General features: G+C 39.3%; 1 protein-coding gene across 2 annotated transcripts in view; it reads left to right on the top strand.

The window, feature by feature from the left end:
• The first annotated feature begins 1,722 nt into the window (after positions 1-1,722).
• Positions 1,723-17,875, top strand: part of epha3 (eph receptor A3) — a 95,068-nt gene continuing 78,915 nt past the window's right edge. For both annotated transcript variants that reach the window (XM_080839124.1, XM_080839125.1), the window contains exons 1-2: positions 1,723-1,834; positions 10,146-10,210. In XM_080839124.1, the coding sequence (XP_080695250.1) occupies positions 1,750-1,834; positions 10,146-10,210 (150 nt within the window). In that variant the 5' untranslated portion in view covers positions 1,723-1,749. The remainder of the gene's footprint in view (positions 1,835-10,145; positions 10,211-17,875) is intronic.

Below are 17,875 nucleotides of genomic sequence, written 5' to 3'. Positions count from 1 at the left end.
TCTAAGAAATCTAGGATAGTGCAGAGTGGTGACATCCTCTAACATTTAAGTACCCAAACTAATTTTAAAATATTCTCAAAAATATTTCAGGTCACAGTTTTTAACTTAGTATTGTCTATAGTATAGAAACTTTTGGATTAAAATGTACAAACCATTGTTCTGTACAGGAATGGGCTTAGTATGAATGGCAAACAGCAGCTGTACAATAATTTAACTAAATTAATTTAGAAAACAGGACTGCCACATAACAATATATCCAGTATGACCAACTTCCTCACTGCTTTTGTCCTGATTAAACAATAAACCTGCATATACATGCTTCACATGCATAGGGTTTGGACTTTACCAAGATGGTTCATACACATAAACGTTACATATGGTAGAATAAGAAATAAGGAAATTCCAAACAGAATATTACATAAGAAAATATAATATATTGACCCATGTATAAATTGCTGACTAAAGTGGTATGTGGAGAAAGAAGAGGCAACAAACTGATACACCACTCTGGCAAGAAACGTAAACACTAGATAATTCCATCTCAGTCCTTTGCAGACGTTTTGGTTCAAATAAACCCAAACATATCTACAGGGTAAATAAACTCACACATATCTGCACGGTACATTTTTTCTGCGTTTAGAACTTTTGGAACCCCCTAGTTTCCCTGTAGAACTATTTGAACACTGGTAAATGTTGCAGTTTATTTTTCACTAGAGAAAATGAGAAATTAAAGAAATGTAATTTCTTTTATAATTTTTTTAAACCAAACTGTAAAGCTGAAGCTGTTAGCAACACTATCAGTGGCATGAAGCAGTATACCACAAAATGTTTCAATAATTACACAGAATGCCTTCAAACAACCATGAGCCCAGATAATAGTCTTGTACAATATAATACAGACCTATCCAGAAATTGAAATGAAGAAGCTCAATCACTACTTTCATATAATACCTTTTGTTGTATAAAGAACAATTATTAATACATATAAATAAACCCTTATAGAAACCTTTCTAGAGCAATATATGTATACAAACCACATTTAATTTCATGGGTTTATTAATCCCTTTCCGAAGAGCATATAGGTCCTATCAAAGTGCTCAAATATAGTTCCCAAAAAGAGGCTGCCTATCGAGCTCACACCCAACCCGCCGCCCTCCACATGCAGCTGGTCAGCTGATGCCAGGGTGGGGCATTATCTATGTAACCTCTGTTGTGTAGACAAGAACAGCCCCACATGCAGTCTTCTTATTGACTGAATACTTACTAGTTTCAAATGCAGGAATAAAGCAAAAAGTGTAACCACATAATGTGGTCTAAGGAGTTTTTTTCTGCCAGTGTCATAATTATAATGAATTAAGGACAAAAGAATTTCTGAAATGATTATTCTATGGGCGTCTAGTTCAACCTTTTAATTCCTTTAGCCTATACATACGTATTTACATACAGAAACTGCCCTGCGGTAGGCCTGTGCCTTGTTTCCTTCCAAACATCCTTCTTATAAACGACGTGACCTCTTCTGAACTTCAGGGTTCAGCCATACAAAATATGGTTTGTAGGACCCAGCGGAAAAGGGAAGCTCTCGGCGAAAGCAAAGACGAAGGGAGCGCGTAGACTCCTCCTCATCTCCGGTGTCAAACTTGACATCAGCCTCTGAGCCGAGAATGGTAACTTGTGTCGGTTTCGAAGCCCTCACATCACTGGCATGCTTCATGGAGTTATGTACCTCGCATTGCCCTCTGAACTGCCATCATGGATTGCAAACCCTTAGTACTTTTTTTGTTTCTCTGCTTGTTTATTAACCGCGCAAAACTCAGCATTCACCCTTCCAATGAAGGTAAGAAACACGCTTGGAAGTAGAGACTGTGATAGATGAAATTACGATAGTTAGAATACATGGTAGGCTCAGGACGCCGTAGTTCTATTTGAGATCGGGAATGTAGTTAGGATGATTCTGTCAGAATGGATGCTGATGAGCCGTACGGGACGGTTAATACCAGACCACACGCGGTTAGATCCATATTTCAAATGTTAAATAGACTGTGCGAGAACTGGCATGTTATTCTCTCCGATGCAAAATGCAAAATGCAAGAGAAATTGGTGACTGTTTTACTGTTCAAGACACTGGTTAAAGCATTTAAATGCATAAACCCCTTTTGTTAGGCTGATCAATTAGAGCGAACACTTTGTCAATCCGACTTTAAAAGAGCGATGAACGATTGACCGCCCCAGATGATCGTTACTGGACATTGTTTTCACAACATAATCATATATGTTTAACCTATGCTTTGTAAAAGAGTGAAACGAAGTGTATGTCGTAGGCTACTGAACAAATCAAATACCTCATATAACAAGCAGAAACGTGAAACGAGATGGTCTTCGCCCTTGACTGTTTGCTACAGTAGCGTAGCTTTTATAATGCTTCATAATCACGCAAGTCTTCATTTGGGAAAATCAGACCTTTATCTTTTTCATTTTTAAATGATTAACTACCCTCTGGCCTCAATAATGAGTTTATATTAGTGTATTAGCTGAAAGAGCAACAACACCGGAGCGTAACGTATCCTAGGACCTAGGTTATCCGCATGCTGGCTATGAAGTGCCCAGTCAAGCGTTGCGCGAAGTTGGCACTAGCTATAAACACAAATGTTAGTCTTAGATTTTCTTCCACAATGATATTTTTGCTGATACTGCTATGTTGTGCCAGCTGTTCTTCAACAAATGCAACACAGAATCACACACACGCAAGCACACACGCACAGGCAGAGGCACACGCACCTCACGCAAGTTTTGTGAGGCACCTTAAGATGGTTAGTTGTGTAGGCCCCTTGACTGAGCCTAAGTACAATTCCTAATTTTCCTTTATGGTAAAATAGGTCGCTATCATCAATACTGTTACAGAACTGCTAATTTGTCCTCCTTTTTTATTTTGAGTTGATTTAAAATGGCAATGGCATGTTAAAGTCTGGTTAAAGTAATTAAAACATGAATGAATAAACAAAAACATGTCAAACGATAAATCACGGTAAATAAATTAGCCCGAAGTTTGTTTTGTCAACAACAGTAGGCTTAATATCAGGATTTACCAACACGACGTAGGATTTAACAACACGACGTGCTGGTACGCGAGTACTGTAAATCAGCATATTGCACTTGTTACGAGAGTGTCTCCGTTTACAGGAGATAAGATATAAAGAACAATATTACAAAATGTAGATCTTGAGGACCACATAGTCCTACTTATCGACCTTCTCGTGCTTAATGTGCAAAGTTTTGCTGGGGAAAGTTGTGGTAGGACAATTTCTGTAGGAATAAAGATAAGGTTGTGTTGCTCACTGTTCGTAGCCTATGCCGTGCTGGTTTCAATGTCGATTTCCTTTTGTGGCCTGCTTCAACAATGATTTTAGCTTTGACATATTGCATAGGCTACAAATGATCTATCTTCCGTGCTTGTTTGTAGATGAGAGATTTGTGTTGGTCAGTATCATTTGGTTTTTCATCCTTGTAGAGTAGATCAGCGCAATCATCTAACCGTTCTGTTTTGAATCTCACTTGAATTTACAAGTTTGTTCTTCAACATCTTATTTAATTAGGCTCTCCTACCCATACTCTTCTGCTCGTCTCAGTTTTTATGTGGATTTAAGACGTGGTGTATTGGCGAAAAACAAACTTGCCTAAATGGTAACCTTTTTGATTGTCCATTGTAGGCGAATGATTCTTTTGTTGCGCACGCTATAGATTTTAGGCCGCATTGGGATTGACTGTGTATCTATTTTTTTTCGAGGAAAGTATGTATCAGGCTGAATGATTCACCAGTGAGTGTCAGTATCGAGCCACAAGGCTTTGAAATTCGAGCGAACCCAATTTGAACTGAAAAGAAAATTGGAAAGGGTGATTGTCTTATTTTGGCATATCATTTTACTGACAAGCCACTGATAACAACGCCGCGTTGAGTGACAGTGTGTCGAAGATGCAGCGTAGACGGAGTTGTGAACTGTAAATAGATGAAGACTACACTGAAGAAAGTAAAAAAGAAAAAAATCGGCTAGTTGTCAAATAGAAACAACAATACAGTAAACAAAAGATACTTTTATGCTAATTGTGTGTCTAAAATAGCGTACATTCATGAGTCTTTTTTTGTATGAAGTCTAATATCCTTCCTGAGTCGCTCTTTAGTAGGACTACATGAGATACTTTTCAGGAAATCTTATGACAGGCTATGTTTGATAGAATTGTCTTCCATCATAGCCGTGGCAAGAAATATCAAAACGCAACACAAAGGCTACAGTAGGCTACAGTCTTATGGGTATTTACTTTAACTTGCCATTTGTATGGGACGCTCATTTGCCACCGTAATATAAGTAGGTAACAGCTTTTATCCCATGAAAGTTATTTGACCGATAGGACACCACTCAAAATATACTTGAGCGTTTTGAAAAAAGCTATAGGCTTCCTGCTCTTTATAGAATTGTATGAAATAAATGAATTGGCCTAAATTAATGTCATACGGTATCTTTTGAGTTAGCCTATTAAACTCAAATACTGAGCCGAGTAGGCCCAGGCACAATCCAGCACTTTTTAAGCTAATGCAGATGTTAAGAAGTTATAAGGAAACGCTACCTTGAACCATTCAAATACATATTTCTTCAATTTATTTACACAATCCAATAATAATACGTCTTAAGAAAGCGAAACCTTTGGCCTTCGATTCAACTTTTATCTTGTTGAATGCTAATGGTTAGTTAAATGATGAACTCCATAAATACATCGTTAAAAGTCGTTTCATGACTTTGATTATCAATAACCTGTAGGCTTCTTGTAAATAAGATTAAAACTTCCAGAGCTGCAGAGAGGTCACCATGGTGCCCTCTAAGAGACAGTTGTGTTGTTTTCAATAGCAAAGCATAACTCAATATGTATATTAAACTACGGATGGAATCATTATTTAGTTTTTGTGGTTATTTTTGCGAACTACAGTGTAAGCTTATTTAACTTCGAGTTATCCACCAAGTCCTATCCGACGCACTTGGCGCATTCTTCTTCTCAGCATGTGTATGTGGAAAGCCGGGGTAATTTAGATATGTCTATGTTTTATTTTAAAATGTAATCCTCAAAACTCTGTCGGTTGGATCTGTAAAGCATCAGAAACAATACATTGCAGGTGTTTTGAGAAAGGCAACATAACTTATTTGTCAGCAGTAGTTGAAGCTCACTTGTCTCCAAAACTGATTACGATTGTATTTATTATATTTCCACATTTAACAATTATCATTGTAATGTATTATATCGTTTTGTGAATATTCAGTAGGCTATGTTTTAAGATATTTTTTTTTTAAATAGCTTATATTTTAATGAATGAATAAATTATATAAATAAAATTATAATTTTGCACCTGGCTATAATTAAAACAGTAGACCTGTATTTAAATATAAGCGAAGAACCACTTGCTGCAAGTAATCCTTTTATTGATAATAGCAGGCTATTTATGCTTTTTTTTAAACTTCAGAAAGAGTAGACAGATTTAAATGTAATCTTAACAATATTATTTTGTAATAAACAACAAATGAAAGATGGAATGAATATGAAAGTTGTTGTCCTCTTTCAAACTGCGCAGTCTGCATAGTGAAACATGCTTGTGTTCAAAGGGGCAAAATATTTTTTTCTGCCATTTAACAGGGTTTGTTGAAGTTCAGCTAGCCTTCTGAGAACTTGTGGGGAATGACATTGTTGCTGTATTTTTATACAGCCACCATGAGATGCAATATATGAAGGGGGCATTTCACGGCTAGTGCTTTTTACCTTAGTCAAATATTACCCTACTTTAAGAACCGGTGATTTCAAACCGCACTCTCGGTCATACCAGTCCTTGCTGTGTTTAACACACAGTCATATTTGACATCTTCTTGGGACTCTTGGGTCTTTGCCTAGGAAGAGGAGTCAGTACAGTGGTGTGATACTGAGAGCTGCACGAGCTGCCCCCATGGGCACAACACGGCACATTTAGACATGGCGCCACTAACACTAAGGCAGTGTGTTGAAGTGCCTAGCAGCCCTCTGGTGAAATTGGCATTTTCTCTGAGTGATGGCACCGTGTAGGAGTCGCCATAATGCACGTCGTCCACTATGTATCTTGATGTCTGGTGTGTGTAGCAGGCCATCGCTGTGGTCTCAGTACTGGCTAGTGGGGGCTATACTGAGGGTGTGTGTATAGCAGGCCATCGCTGTGGCCTCAGTGCTGGCTAGTGGGGGCTATACTGAGGGTGTGTGTATAGCAGGCCATCGCTGTGGCCTCAGTACTGGCTAGTGGGGGCTATACTGAGGGGGAAGCGGTGCGCTGTGGAGAGAGGGCCAGCAGAAGCCATAGCTTCAGACACAGCAAGACTACGCTGAATAATTCATGGCCTGTAGTTTAATACTTCATTGCCATCATGCCACTGTAGGTGCAGCCCAGTTAGAATTGTACCCTTGCATACGATTTTGTGATTTCTCTGTATTTCCCCTTTTTTGCCTCTGCTATATAGTAGTCAGTTGACCCTTGATGGATTTGAAATGCGGAACATCATTTTTGTTTTGTGTGATAGAGTTTAGTGACGTACGGAATATGATATAACATAGCCCACTCACATTCTGTTTTCTTAAACAAGGCTGTATTATGTCACCTGATCACTTATTGATACTTAATCACATCCATGAACAACAGTTGTATTGACCATATCAGAATGTATTTCTGTGAAATGCTAGTTGTTAGGCTGCCTGAGAGTTATTGGCTAAGCCCTCATCTCATTGGTTCACACAGTTGTTCTAGAGTGTCAGTCAAGACTTTTGTAGTTTCAGCCCTAAAACAATGGCAAAGAAAAACAGCACCTTAGTGACTCACTTTTTTTAAAAGAAGGCAAGTGATAGCTACCAACACAGCCTTATATCCAGGGACAGTCCCTTAGTTTGGAGTAAAAACTAAAACAGTGACACAGCCAGTTGTTCTACTTCGTAGATGTGCTGATTAAGCGTTGATGATAGAAGAAAATATTGCTAGGTTAACAACTGTTTACAACACAGCAGTTTATGGGTTATCTCATTCAGCAAGAAAAAAAACATTTGAGAGAAGTAAATTTGAGAGACTAAAATGGTCATCAGTTGATCCAAGGATTACAATAGTTCACAGTAAGAATGAATTCATTGAAGAAGGTTTCTGCTTATCCAGCTGTGGCAGTAGGCTAGCTGAGCTAGCGATAGGGGAAGGTCCTCCGTGCAGCATGAAGGGATCAGGGGAAGGTCTCAGAAACGCACTCTCCAAATCCTCCTTTGCTTGTCTCCGAAATCCTTTAAAAATAATCTCCTGACCCAACCGTGTGTCTCACACTTACACTCGCACTTGAGCCTGTTTTAATAAAGCCAGACCTCACTCCTTGGTCTCCAGGATCATGGACCCGAGGGTGGTCTGAGGTGTGCTGCTACCTCCTGACTCTGCAGATTTTCATATCTTAATTCAGTAAGAGATTTAATTAACTACCTGAGTGGATGAAGGTTATCAGAAACGGAATGGCACATCGTCTAGAAACTTTATGGCAGCAGAAGAGCTTTGTCAGAATGCAGTATGTGTCTTAGTCATGTTTTGGTTCAAAGGTATTCTATTTTTTAGAAAGAGCTAAACAACAGAATAATGTATTTGGCACTGATGACTCAGCACCTTCTTGTTGTATTGTTGAATATGTGTAAGGTTTGATGACTAAACACCTTCTTGTTGTAATGTTGAATTTGTGTAAGGTTAGATGACTTTACACCTTCTTGTTGTATTTTTGATTATTTGTAAGGTTTGATGACTAAACACCTTCCTGTAATACTTTTGAATATGTGTATGGTTTGGTTGTATTTCTTAGTGCAGCTGGTGGTTCGATCGAGGTGCCATATGCCGATAAAAGGAAAACTATATCTGTTGGTGCAGGAATGATTTATTAGCCAGACTGATGCCCATGGGTTTGTCTGTGGTTGCAATCCTAGATTAGTGTGTCTCTCTCTCTATTGATTTGCCTGTTTTGCCCCTTGTTATTTGTTTTTAGAGATGGGCATTGAGGTTGCTATTAATAATTGTACTTACCGTATAGAATTGTGCATTTGTGAGTGGAGCAGGGAGACGTTGCCTGTGGCTCCGGCCCCCACTGTGGCAGAAACTTTCACTGTTATTTCCTGCCACTTACAGCTGGAGAATTTGCTTCACCAATATAGCCATCTAATTTTCTGCTCTCAAATTCCCCTGGTCGGCTCAATTTGAGACGTTTGCACCGGCTCATTGAGAAAGTTAAATTGGAACCAATGGAGCTGGATGTGAGCTGCTATTATCAGACAGAAGCAGATAGCTTTATTCCGTCTAATAGAAGTCAGTCTATTGTATGTGTACGGCCAGCTGGCGGGGGCTCAGGTGCTGCCCAGTTTTTAGGGCGGATTTTGTGCTGGAGTTTGATTATGGTTTTCCCCGATCCTGCATTTTTCTAAAATGGAGACCACCACCAATTTGACCATTCTTTAAAGACAGTTTGCGATCCAAGTCTTTTCTTTACCCATTCATTTTATATTTTATTTACATGTCTTTAAGTTCTCTAAAAATACTTTCTTCCCGGTGTTTTCTGGGGTCTCTATTCTGTGGCAGGTTGTTATCAGTGGGAAAGAGGGCTCCGGTGATTGCTTTGAGTCACAGGAATCATACGAGTGCTCCATATGTCAGTTGTGTTGATCAGTTAACCGTACATCCATTAAATCCTTTGTTCTCTGGTCTGGCACAGACAGTGCATTGCAGAGAATGGAAACTAAAACAGTAATTGTATTCTGAAAGGGGTATCCATTAGTTAACAGTTGGCATTACATCTTCAAGTTCCACTTCACATTGGATTGTCTGTGAATAGTTTAATAGTAATACTTTGATTATATACTTATCTTGTGATCAAATTAAAGGTTCATACTTTACAAATAAATGTTTCACATTAGAATTTTTTTTATTACATTAGGGAATATTAGCACAAATAAAATGTAATAATACAACGTAAGCTATTAAGCACATTGTAGTGGCACCTTACTGTATACATGATTCCCTTGAAGTGACACATGTCATTTGAAATAAATTAGTTCCCATTTGCTGCCAATTGGATGCCACCATGCTCAGAGTCTCCCTATCGTACTCCCTTTTTTTTTGCAATAGCCGTGAATCAAACCCAGGTTGACTACTTACCAGGAAACTATGCTTACCATTGTACCACCAACACCGCTTGGAATATCTGTTCTCCCAATACTTGATATAGTCAGTTAGCTAGCTAACAATGCTATCTTTAAAATCTTTCCAAAAGTGTAATAAAACTAGATAAAACTAATAATAAATACTGTAATAAAACTAATTAGCGTACAACCACTGTGCTATTCTTGTTATACCGTGTTCACTATCTTCCTTTTGTTAGTAGTGAATTTAAATCTAGTGGGAAGTTTGAGTTGGACTGCCATCACAGGCTCAAAGTTAGCACAGTTGGCTGATGTACTTCATGTCCCTGGTAAAACAAAGTAAATGTCGTAGGACCAGGGACAACTGGTACCTGAGGAAACCAGAGTGACCATACTAACTCATTGACAGTCTTAGAACAAAAACTGTGATATCATCTTTCAGTGGCTTATCAGCCCATTGTTGGAAAAGTACTGGGTTTCGTTCGCAATACTCTTTTCATAAAATGGAAACCGTTTGTGATTTATTCGGCTTGTTTTAGATCCCTATCAGTGCAATAACACACTTCCAAAGTGGACGATAGGACAGATATTGACATGAGAGACACCACCCAAGCTTAAAGCAGCAGCAGCAGGTCTGCGAAGAGGGGAATAATGGGTTTCCCCTGTGGGGGCCACTTCACGGCACTCCACACAATCACTGCCCCTTCCTGATTCTGGCCTTTGATATGGACGATATGAACGAAGATGAACTGTCTACACAAAGGGGAGAGCCATCCTCTGTTTGTTTGATTTTGCGAAGTCATGGCAGTGTTGCAGCAGCTGTGTAAATACCCAGTTGATCAGAACAGTACGCCATCTCTTATGGGAGGGCTAGGAGGCTAGATGAGGCTAACAAGCGGTGGAGACTAATGTCTTGTTCCTTTCCCTTGTCTTTCTTTTTGCAGTGAACCTACTGGACTCTAAAGCAAGTCAAGGGGAACTGGGATGGATTTCTTACCCATCACATGGGGTGAGTATCAACTTGGTGTTGTGTTAAAGCAGGAGGACTACATTTCAGAAAGATCCGCCCAGTAGTTTCTGGGAAATCTTGTCCACAGACAGACAGACAGACAAACAGACGGACAAATAAATAAATAAATTAACCTTAACTCCTTGCTGGAGGTAACAATAATAATAATAATAATAATAATAATAGTAATAATAATACTAATACTAATACTAATAATAATAATAATAATAATAATAATAATCATATATTATGTAAGGGATAACGGCCGACGAGCTGTCCAGTTCTACGAAGTTAATGGACGCTGCGGGGCAAAGAACACCACGACGCGGAGCGGAGTGGTGTTGGTCCGCAGAAGTCCATTAACTTCGTAGAACTGGACAGCTCGGAGGCCGTTATCCCGCTTATCTCCCGTTTACAACATCCAAAAATGTTTTTATTATTATTATTATTATTATTTAGAATTTCCTTTATCTTTAGGAAATTTAATATGCATAATAACCTGATGAATTCTTGATTCGAAGCCTAGTGCTCCCGTTAGAGAAAGTAGTGCGTTTTTTGAAGAAAAAAAAACCGTTACGTTGGTTGTCAATGGTAACCATTCATGAGCATTGATATGGAACGGCGATTTAACGTTTCTACTGGGACTACGTCCAAGGTGTCCGGTTATACGAACTTAATGTACACCCCATTAGCCAATCAGAAAACAGTATTTCGTTCCAGAGGGAGATAAGGAGTTTTAAGGCACTAAATGTTCTGAGGACTGTATACAATTATCAAATGGATCATAATATAAAACAATATGGAAGGGTGTTCAAATTACTCTTTGTGCTACAAAAGTCCATGTAATAGAAGCATTTGCAAATCATGCAGTAGAAGAACTGAACAAAACAGCAAGAAATACTCCCTGAAGGCATGTACAGTAACAAGTCTCTTGACTAATTTATCTTTGTTGTCCAAGACCTAAGGTCATAACTTCCGGTAATGACCATGTTTATTTATTCAACAATGAAAGTACTAGCCCCTTGGGTTTCTCAAATTAAACCTTTTTCTAAACTTTATTAAGTGTTAAAATGACTTGTTGGCAGTTGCTGAAGGTAATCCAGTAATTTGTTCCATAAAGCTGCCAAACCTGGTTTCCCTTTGCTCTTTTTATAGTTGGCATTGTAAAATATAGAGGTTACAGAGAGAAAGAGAGGGAGAGAGAGAGAGAGAGAGAGAAAAAGAGAGACAGAAAGAGAAAATCAGAGAAAGAACTGTTGGGCCTGAGCTTAATGGATAATGCTTACCTTTGCTTGTACTTTAAAGTATATCACAGACTGGAAGCTTGAATAGCTGTCACTGTCAGATAAAATGCTCCACGGATCCAAAGAAAGTGAGTTCAACATGAATAAAGAATCCCATTAAGCCGAAAAGCAATGGCCTCTAAATGTCAAAACTCCCATTGTTAAAACTGCTGAAAGAGTGAGGGGAAGATCAAATACCCAAGGTGAATTGTGTGTAATTTCTTACGCCTTTTTCCTAACTGATTTCAGACCAATAAGCATTTGCCCCTGAAAAAGCATGCCCTCAAAAGTGATTTCTAATAATGTAGCTGTACACTGCTGACACTAAGGGATGGTGTTTCTTGCCTTCTGCGGCGGTAAGCACATATCGCTCCGGTTAAAGCAAATTAAGAGCTAAGTCCATCGGGCCGCTCCCTCTGCGTGTACCCGCCTGCTCCGATAAAGTGCAGCACATTTAAATCCGTCCTGTGCAGACAGCGCTTCAAACACACCACCCTGTTTATTATGGCCTCCCCAAATTGCATCAGAGCTTCGGTCTGGGATTCATTACTCCCCCCAGCAACTGGATTACTGTGTGTTGGCTCCATGATTACCCATCGTCCGTCTGAACTATCACATCAGCCGGTGCCTCCTCTCCTGCTGCTGCTGAGCTGGAGGTCGAAGTCATTTCCGCGGGACTGCCGCTTACCGCCAGAGTCTGGGAGGATGTAGATTGTGGAGCTTGATTAGTAATTCCAGATTAGGAATTTAGGAACACTTCATCATCAGGATGCGTCAAGAATGCTAATGCAACCGCCCCACCTTGATGACTGTGCGCCAGGCTAGGCTAGCTGTTTGTCTCAGGCTCTTCGCCTCTGCTAGGGGCTTAAGTCCATTTCACATCATTTAATAAAAAGAAGAGGACATTTTTCCCAGTGAACGGCTAAAACTGCAGAGGAACTCTTGGGCAACTGACAAGAAATCTGCAAGCTAATGTCATGCTGAAAAATGTGAATTGATTGAACACATTTGGCCTTTTGGAGGTAGATGACTTGATATGAGTGTTGCCTTAACTCCAGACCAGAAGACATTCCTCTTTGTTCACTGGTTCACAGGGCTCTCAGTAGAAAGAGAAAACTGTTTCCTTTCCTTTTTATACAAAGTTTGAAATAATGAGAAATTCTATGATCTGCTGGAAGCAGTTAGAAACTGGGTGTTCCAAAATATCCTGCCTGAACACTGAAGTTTGATACAGTGAGACAAATTAGGCAGGGAACAGAAAATATTGTATTTCTCTTTAGAATTTATGCAGTACAATGATCATAGATCCGGAGCGATGATTATTACATGTTTAAATTTCCAAATTGAAAACTGAAAGGTCTCCAACTGTACAAAAGTGTAAAGAAACCACCCACCATAATCATAGATCAATGCCCAGTGTGTGAGTAGAGAGGGGTGAGTGGAAGTTGGGCCAGTGTGTTATGGTCTTGCTGTCATAAAAACTGTGATGAAAAGCCATTGACAGATATGCTACAGTTGTCACGGTGACCCAGCGCAGGAAATCTTATCTGGAGAGGCACTTGTTAGTTCTAGAGGGCCTGGTAATGGGGTGGGAACTCTGTGCTACACAGGGCCATTTGTCTGGAGGAAAGTCAAAGGCCTCTGGATTCTTTCTGTCCACGGACCCCTACATTCAATAATTAGCTCTCTAAATAGAAACGAAAATAACTGACGAAAATGTTATTTATTTTTTCTTGTGTGATGTTAGTACTGACCAGTGTCTAAGATTCATTTTGACCGTATGTTTTGAAAATATTCTGAACAAATACATTTGTAAAACAGATAAAAAAAAAGAATAAAGACAAAAATATGACTGTTAAAACAACACAGTATAAATCTGGAGTTTAGCTATATGGAGTCGGGTCACTTGAGACTTGAACTTTGACCTTGTTCACAGGTGTGACCCAGACCTCTCTGACTGCTGTTTGAGATGTCTGAATGTCGTTATATATCAATTAGAGTGAGAGTGAACTTGGCCAGGGGTTTATGCTCACAACTTAACTTGTTTTCCAGGGTACACCTCCACATCCCAGTATGCCATTTTCTTTCTGTGTGCCTACATATGCGTGCCTGCTAAATAATAATCCACAAATGTCCTGGGTGGAAACCCTGTCTAAAGCTACATAATAGAGTTCAAAGAACAAGATCCGTAATTGAGTCTGAACTCAAAAGACAGCGACCTATAGAAAAAGATTAGATGAAGTGTAACGTGTCTGTATGCGTATATGTATCCCGGAGTTGTGTGTGCGACACCAGCAAAAAAAGGCCACAGTAAATGTCAGTCTTCTCTAACTAACACAGTTCAATTGTAATATGAGAGCGGGGTGGATTATAATTTTATTACATATCTCTGTGAAACATAAGCTCTCCTTGACTTTGTCCAGCCGTGCCAGGCAATCTATTTGTTGAAAGTATTTGCTATTTGGCCAGTCACACAGTGAGAGTGCGCAGGGGGTTGGTCAACCAGGCCCTTGCCAAATGGGCCAACTGCTGATTTCCATGTCGCTCTGCTCTGTGTGTCGCTTAAAGAGGATTACAATTGTAAAATGATCTATAAAATAAATAATAAACTCAAACTCAGTCACACTGAAGAGTGTTCAATTACAGAACGGAGAGATGACACTTCTCTTTCTGTTTGAGAAATATAGACATAATGTTCAGTTCTTCATTGTTTCAGGACTTTGTCAGTAGTCAATGAAAATTGTCTTGATTATAAGTCAAATCTAGAGAAAGACTACTCTATGAAGCTAAGCCTACTGTTTCCTCCTTAATGCAAAAGACTATTTTTTTCTAGGAGGGAGTAAAGGTTGAGGGATGGGCTATAATGATGTCATATATGGCACAGGACAGCTCATGCAATACTGTAGTCTCCAGTGTCCATATACATCCATATATGACATTACATTTATTTTGGCAGTAGTGGCTAAAGTCCAGTCATTCTCTGCAATATGATCACACACTGCTGCTAGTACACCTGGATTTCATTTGCCACATCAGCTTCTCTTGGAAACCAAGCTGGCAAGTACCTCATACTAGGACAATAATATAGAAAAATCATCACTTGAGGTTTTTATGTGATTTACTCCATTTTGACATGGATTTTCCAGTGTGGAGAAAATAACTCATACACATCAACAAATTTACATCAGATCCTAATGGTGACAACACATCAGGCTTGTGTTCGCCACTTTAGTCATGGCTGATATTAGTGTTGGGTCATTGGGACCACTCCCAAACCTTTCTAGTGTATGAGACGGCAGCAGCCAAACACAATCCTACCGACACCCTAATTAGGCCTCCATATGGATCCCTGCTGCAGATAAAATGAATACCTGGCTCCATACTAGAAAATTAGTGGAGGAATTTTGGTGAATATTCCTTCCAACAAAATGCGAGCGGTTCCCTGAAATGGATAGGGCCTGAGGAAAAATCTAGTTTTGAAGTATGGCACATGAAAGTGAGTGACGAAAGGCCGGGACATGACAAATATGAAAACCCCCAGGGGCCTGGAATCATTTAATATATGTATCCTGTTTAGCCACCAATGATAATTGCATTATGAAGAAATCAAATTCTTTCGCATTTATATGAAATGAAAGCCCACAGCTGTAAAGAAGAAAAAAAAAACAGAAAAGAACAAGAAATTCAAAGCAAACACATTTCAAAGAGGAAAAAACCCAAATAGTCCTATTCTGTCTGGGGTGTTTCATTTACTGATGCCACAAGTGAAATATAAACGCCCCCATTCCTCGGGCTAGGGGCACACTTGCCCCGTGTGGTAATGGACTCGGCCCAGCCACTTAAGAGGGACTGTTTCACTCAACTAAAGGCTTTTATAAACCATGGGGTGAGGGGGAGCCAGACACTTTCTCTATTATTGTAATAGAAAACACAGCCGCTCGGTTCATCATTTATTATCACTCTGTATACGTTAAGCCTGAAAGCTTCATGAGTCTGGCCCCGGTGCAATGTGACTCGGACGCTGTGGATGACAAAACACTCGGCCTTCACATCATCATAACTCAAGCTTTTCTTACAGTAGAGACATTTATTTATGTATCGTTTATTTTATACAACATTAATTATGATGGTCGGCCCAGGGAAAATTGATTTGAAGATATACAGCCGCGGAAAAAATTAAGAGACCACTTCAAAATTATCAGTTTCTCTGGTTTTACTATTTATTGGTATGTGTTAAAGTAAAATGTACATTTTAGTTTTATTCTATAACCTACTGGCAACATTCCTACCAAATTTCAAATAAAAATATTGTCATTTAGATCATTTATTTGCAGAAAAATGACAATTGGTCAAAATAGCAAAAATGATGCAGTGTCTTCAGATCTCGAATAATGCAAAGAAAACAAGCTCATATTCATTTTTAAACTACACAATACTAATGCTTACACTTAGGAAGAGTTCAGAAATCAATATTTGGTGGAATAACCTTGATTTAAAATCACAACTTTCATGTGTCTTGGCATGCTCTCCACCAGTCTTTCACATTGCCGTTGGGTGACTTTATGCTACTCCTGGCGCAAGAATTCAAGCAGCTCGGCTTCTTTTCATGGCTTGTGACCATCCATCTTCCTCTTGATCACATTTCAGAGGTTTTTTATGGGATTCAGGTCTCGAAAATTGGGCTGGCCATGACAGGGTCCTGATCTGGTGGTACTCCATCCACACCTTTACTGGCCTGGCTGTGTGGCATGGAGCATTGCCCTGCTGGAAAAAACACTTCTCAGAGTTGGGGAACATTGTCAGAGCAAAAGGAAGCAAGTTTTTCTTCCGGGACAACGTTGTACTTTGCCTGGCTGAGGTTTGTAAAAGACCATAAGGATTGAAAAAGCGGACTGGAGGTTCTTCTAAGTTCGTCTTCTCTGATGAGTCCGATTTCACAGTAGGTGCAAGACTCTCTGGCTTGTAGGCCTCTCCAGGTCTCCGTCTAACCATCAGACGACCATGTGTTGGGCAAAGCTGAAAATTGGACTCATCAGAGAAGACGAACTAGAAGACCCTCCAGTCCGCTTTTTTCAATCCTTATGGTCTTTTACAAACCTCAGCCAGGCAAAGTACAACGTTGTCCCGGAAGAAAAACTTGCTTCCTTTTGCTCTGACAATGTTCCCCAACTCTGAGAAGTGTTTTTTTTAGCAGGGCAATGCTCCATGCCACACAGCCAGGCCAGTAAAGGTGTGGATGGAGTACCACCAGATCAGGACCCTGTCATGGCCAGCCCAATTTCGAGACCTGAATCCCATAAAAAACCTCTGAAATGTGATCAAGAGGAAGATGGATGGTCACAAGCCATGAAAAGAAGCCGAGCTGCTTGAATTCTTGCGCCAGGAGTAGCATAAAGTCACCCAACGGCAATGTGAAAGACTGGTGGAGAGCATGCCAAGACACATGAAAGTTGTGATTTTAAATCAAGGTTATTCCACCAAATATTGATTTCTGAACTCTTCCTAAGTGTAAGCATTAGTATTGTGTAGTTTAAAAATGAATATGAGCTTGTTTTCTTTGCATTATTCGAGATCTGAAGACACTGCATCATTTTTGCTATTTTGACCAATTGTCATTTTTCTGCAAATAAATGATCTAAATGACAATATTTTTATTTGAAATTTGGTAGGAATGTTGCCAGTAGGTTATAGAATAAAACTAAAATGTACATTTTACTTTAACACATACCAATAAAGAGTAAAACCAGAGAAACTGATCATTTTGAAGTGGTCTCTTAATTTTTTCCGCGGCTGTATATTACAATGAATAATCAAATTTCTGTACTTTTTAGGTGTGTCCATTTTTCTTGGCATGTCTCTCTCTCTCTCTCTCTCTCTCTCTCTCTCTCTCTTTCTCTCGCCTTCAGGATTTACCGATAATGATAACTCATTAACTTACATTTTGTAAACTACAGATTTGGCCAGAATGAAAGGAGGGAATCAGATATTGATCACGTCTCTCTTGCTAGATTTCTCTTTCAGCTTAAGTGTATTTCTTCTTAGGACCTGTGATGTGCTTTAAAAATGGATCTTAAGGTTTTATTACTCAACAAAATACAGACTGAAAAGATGTTGTCAACTTCATTACTTCAAGACATTTCTCACTTATTCAGAAAATATTAAAAGTGAGAAGAGGGCGAGTGTTTTTAAAATGAATATCATGAGACCTCAACGAATTTTTCAAGTGACCTTTTAAAGTTGTTTCTCACAAAACTTTGACCCTTTGCCTCTCTCTTTATCTCCTTATTTCCTTTCGTTCACTGCGGTCAGTCCTGAATTGTGTTGTTGTGTGTTGTTAGTCATGTGGATTCACTCTCTGCTCTTCTCTTCTCTTCTGTTCTCA

Source organism: Sprattus sprattus, assembly GCF_963457725.1.
Source record: "Sprattus sprattus genome assembly, chromosome: 5".
NCBI lineage: Eukaryota > Metazoa > Chordata > Actinopteri > Clupeiformes > Clupeidae > Sprattus > Sprattus sprattus.
Note: the sequence above shows the minus strand (reverse complement) of the source record. Positions and strands in the feature narration are given on the sequence as shown.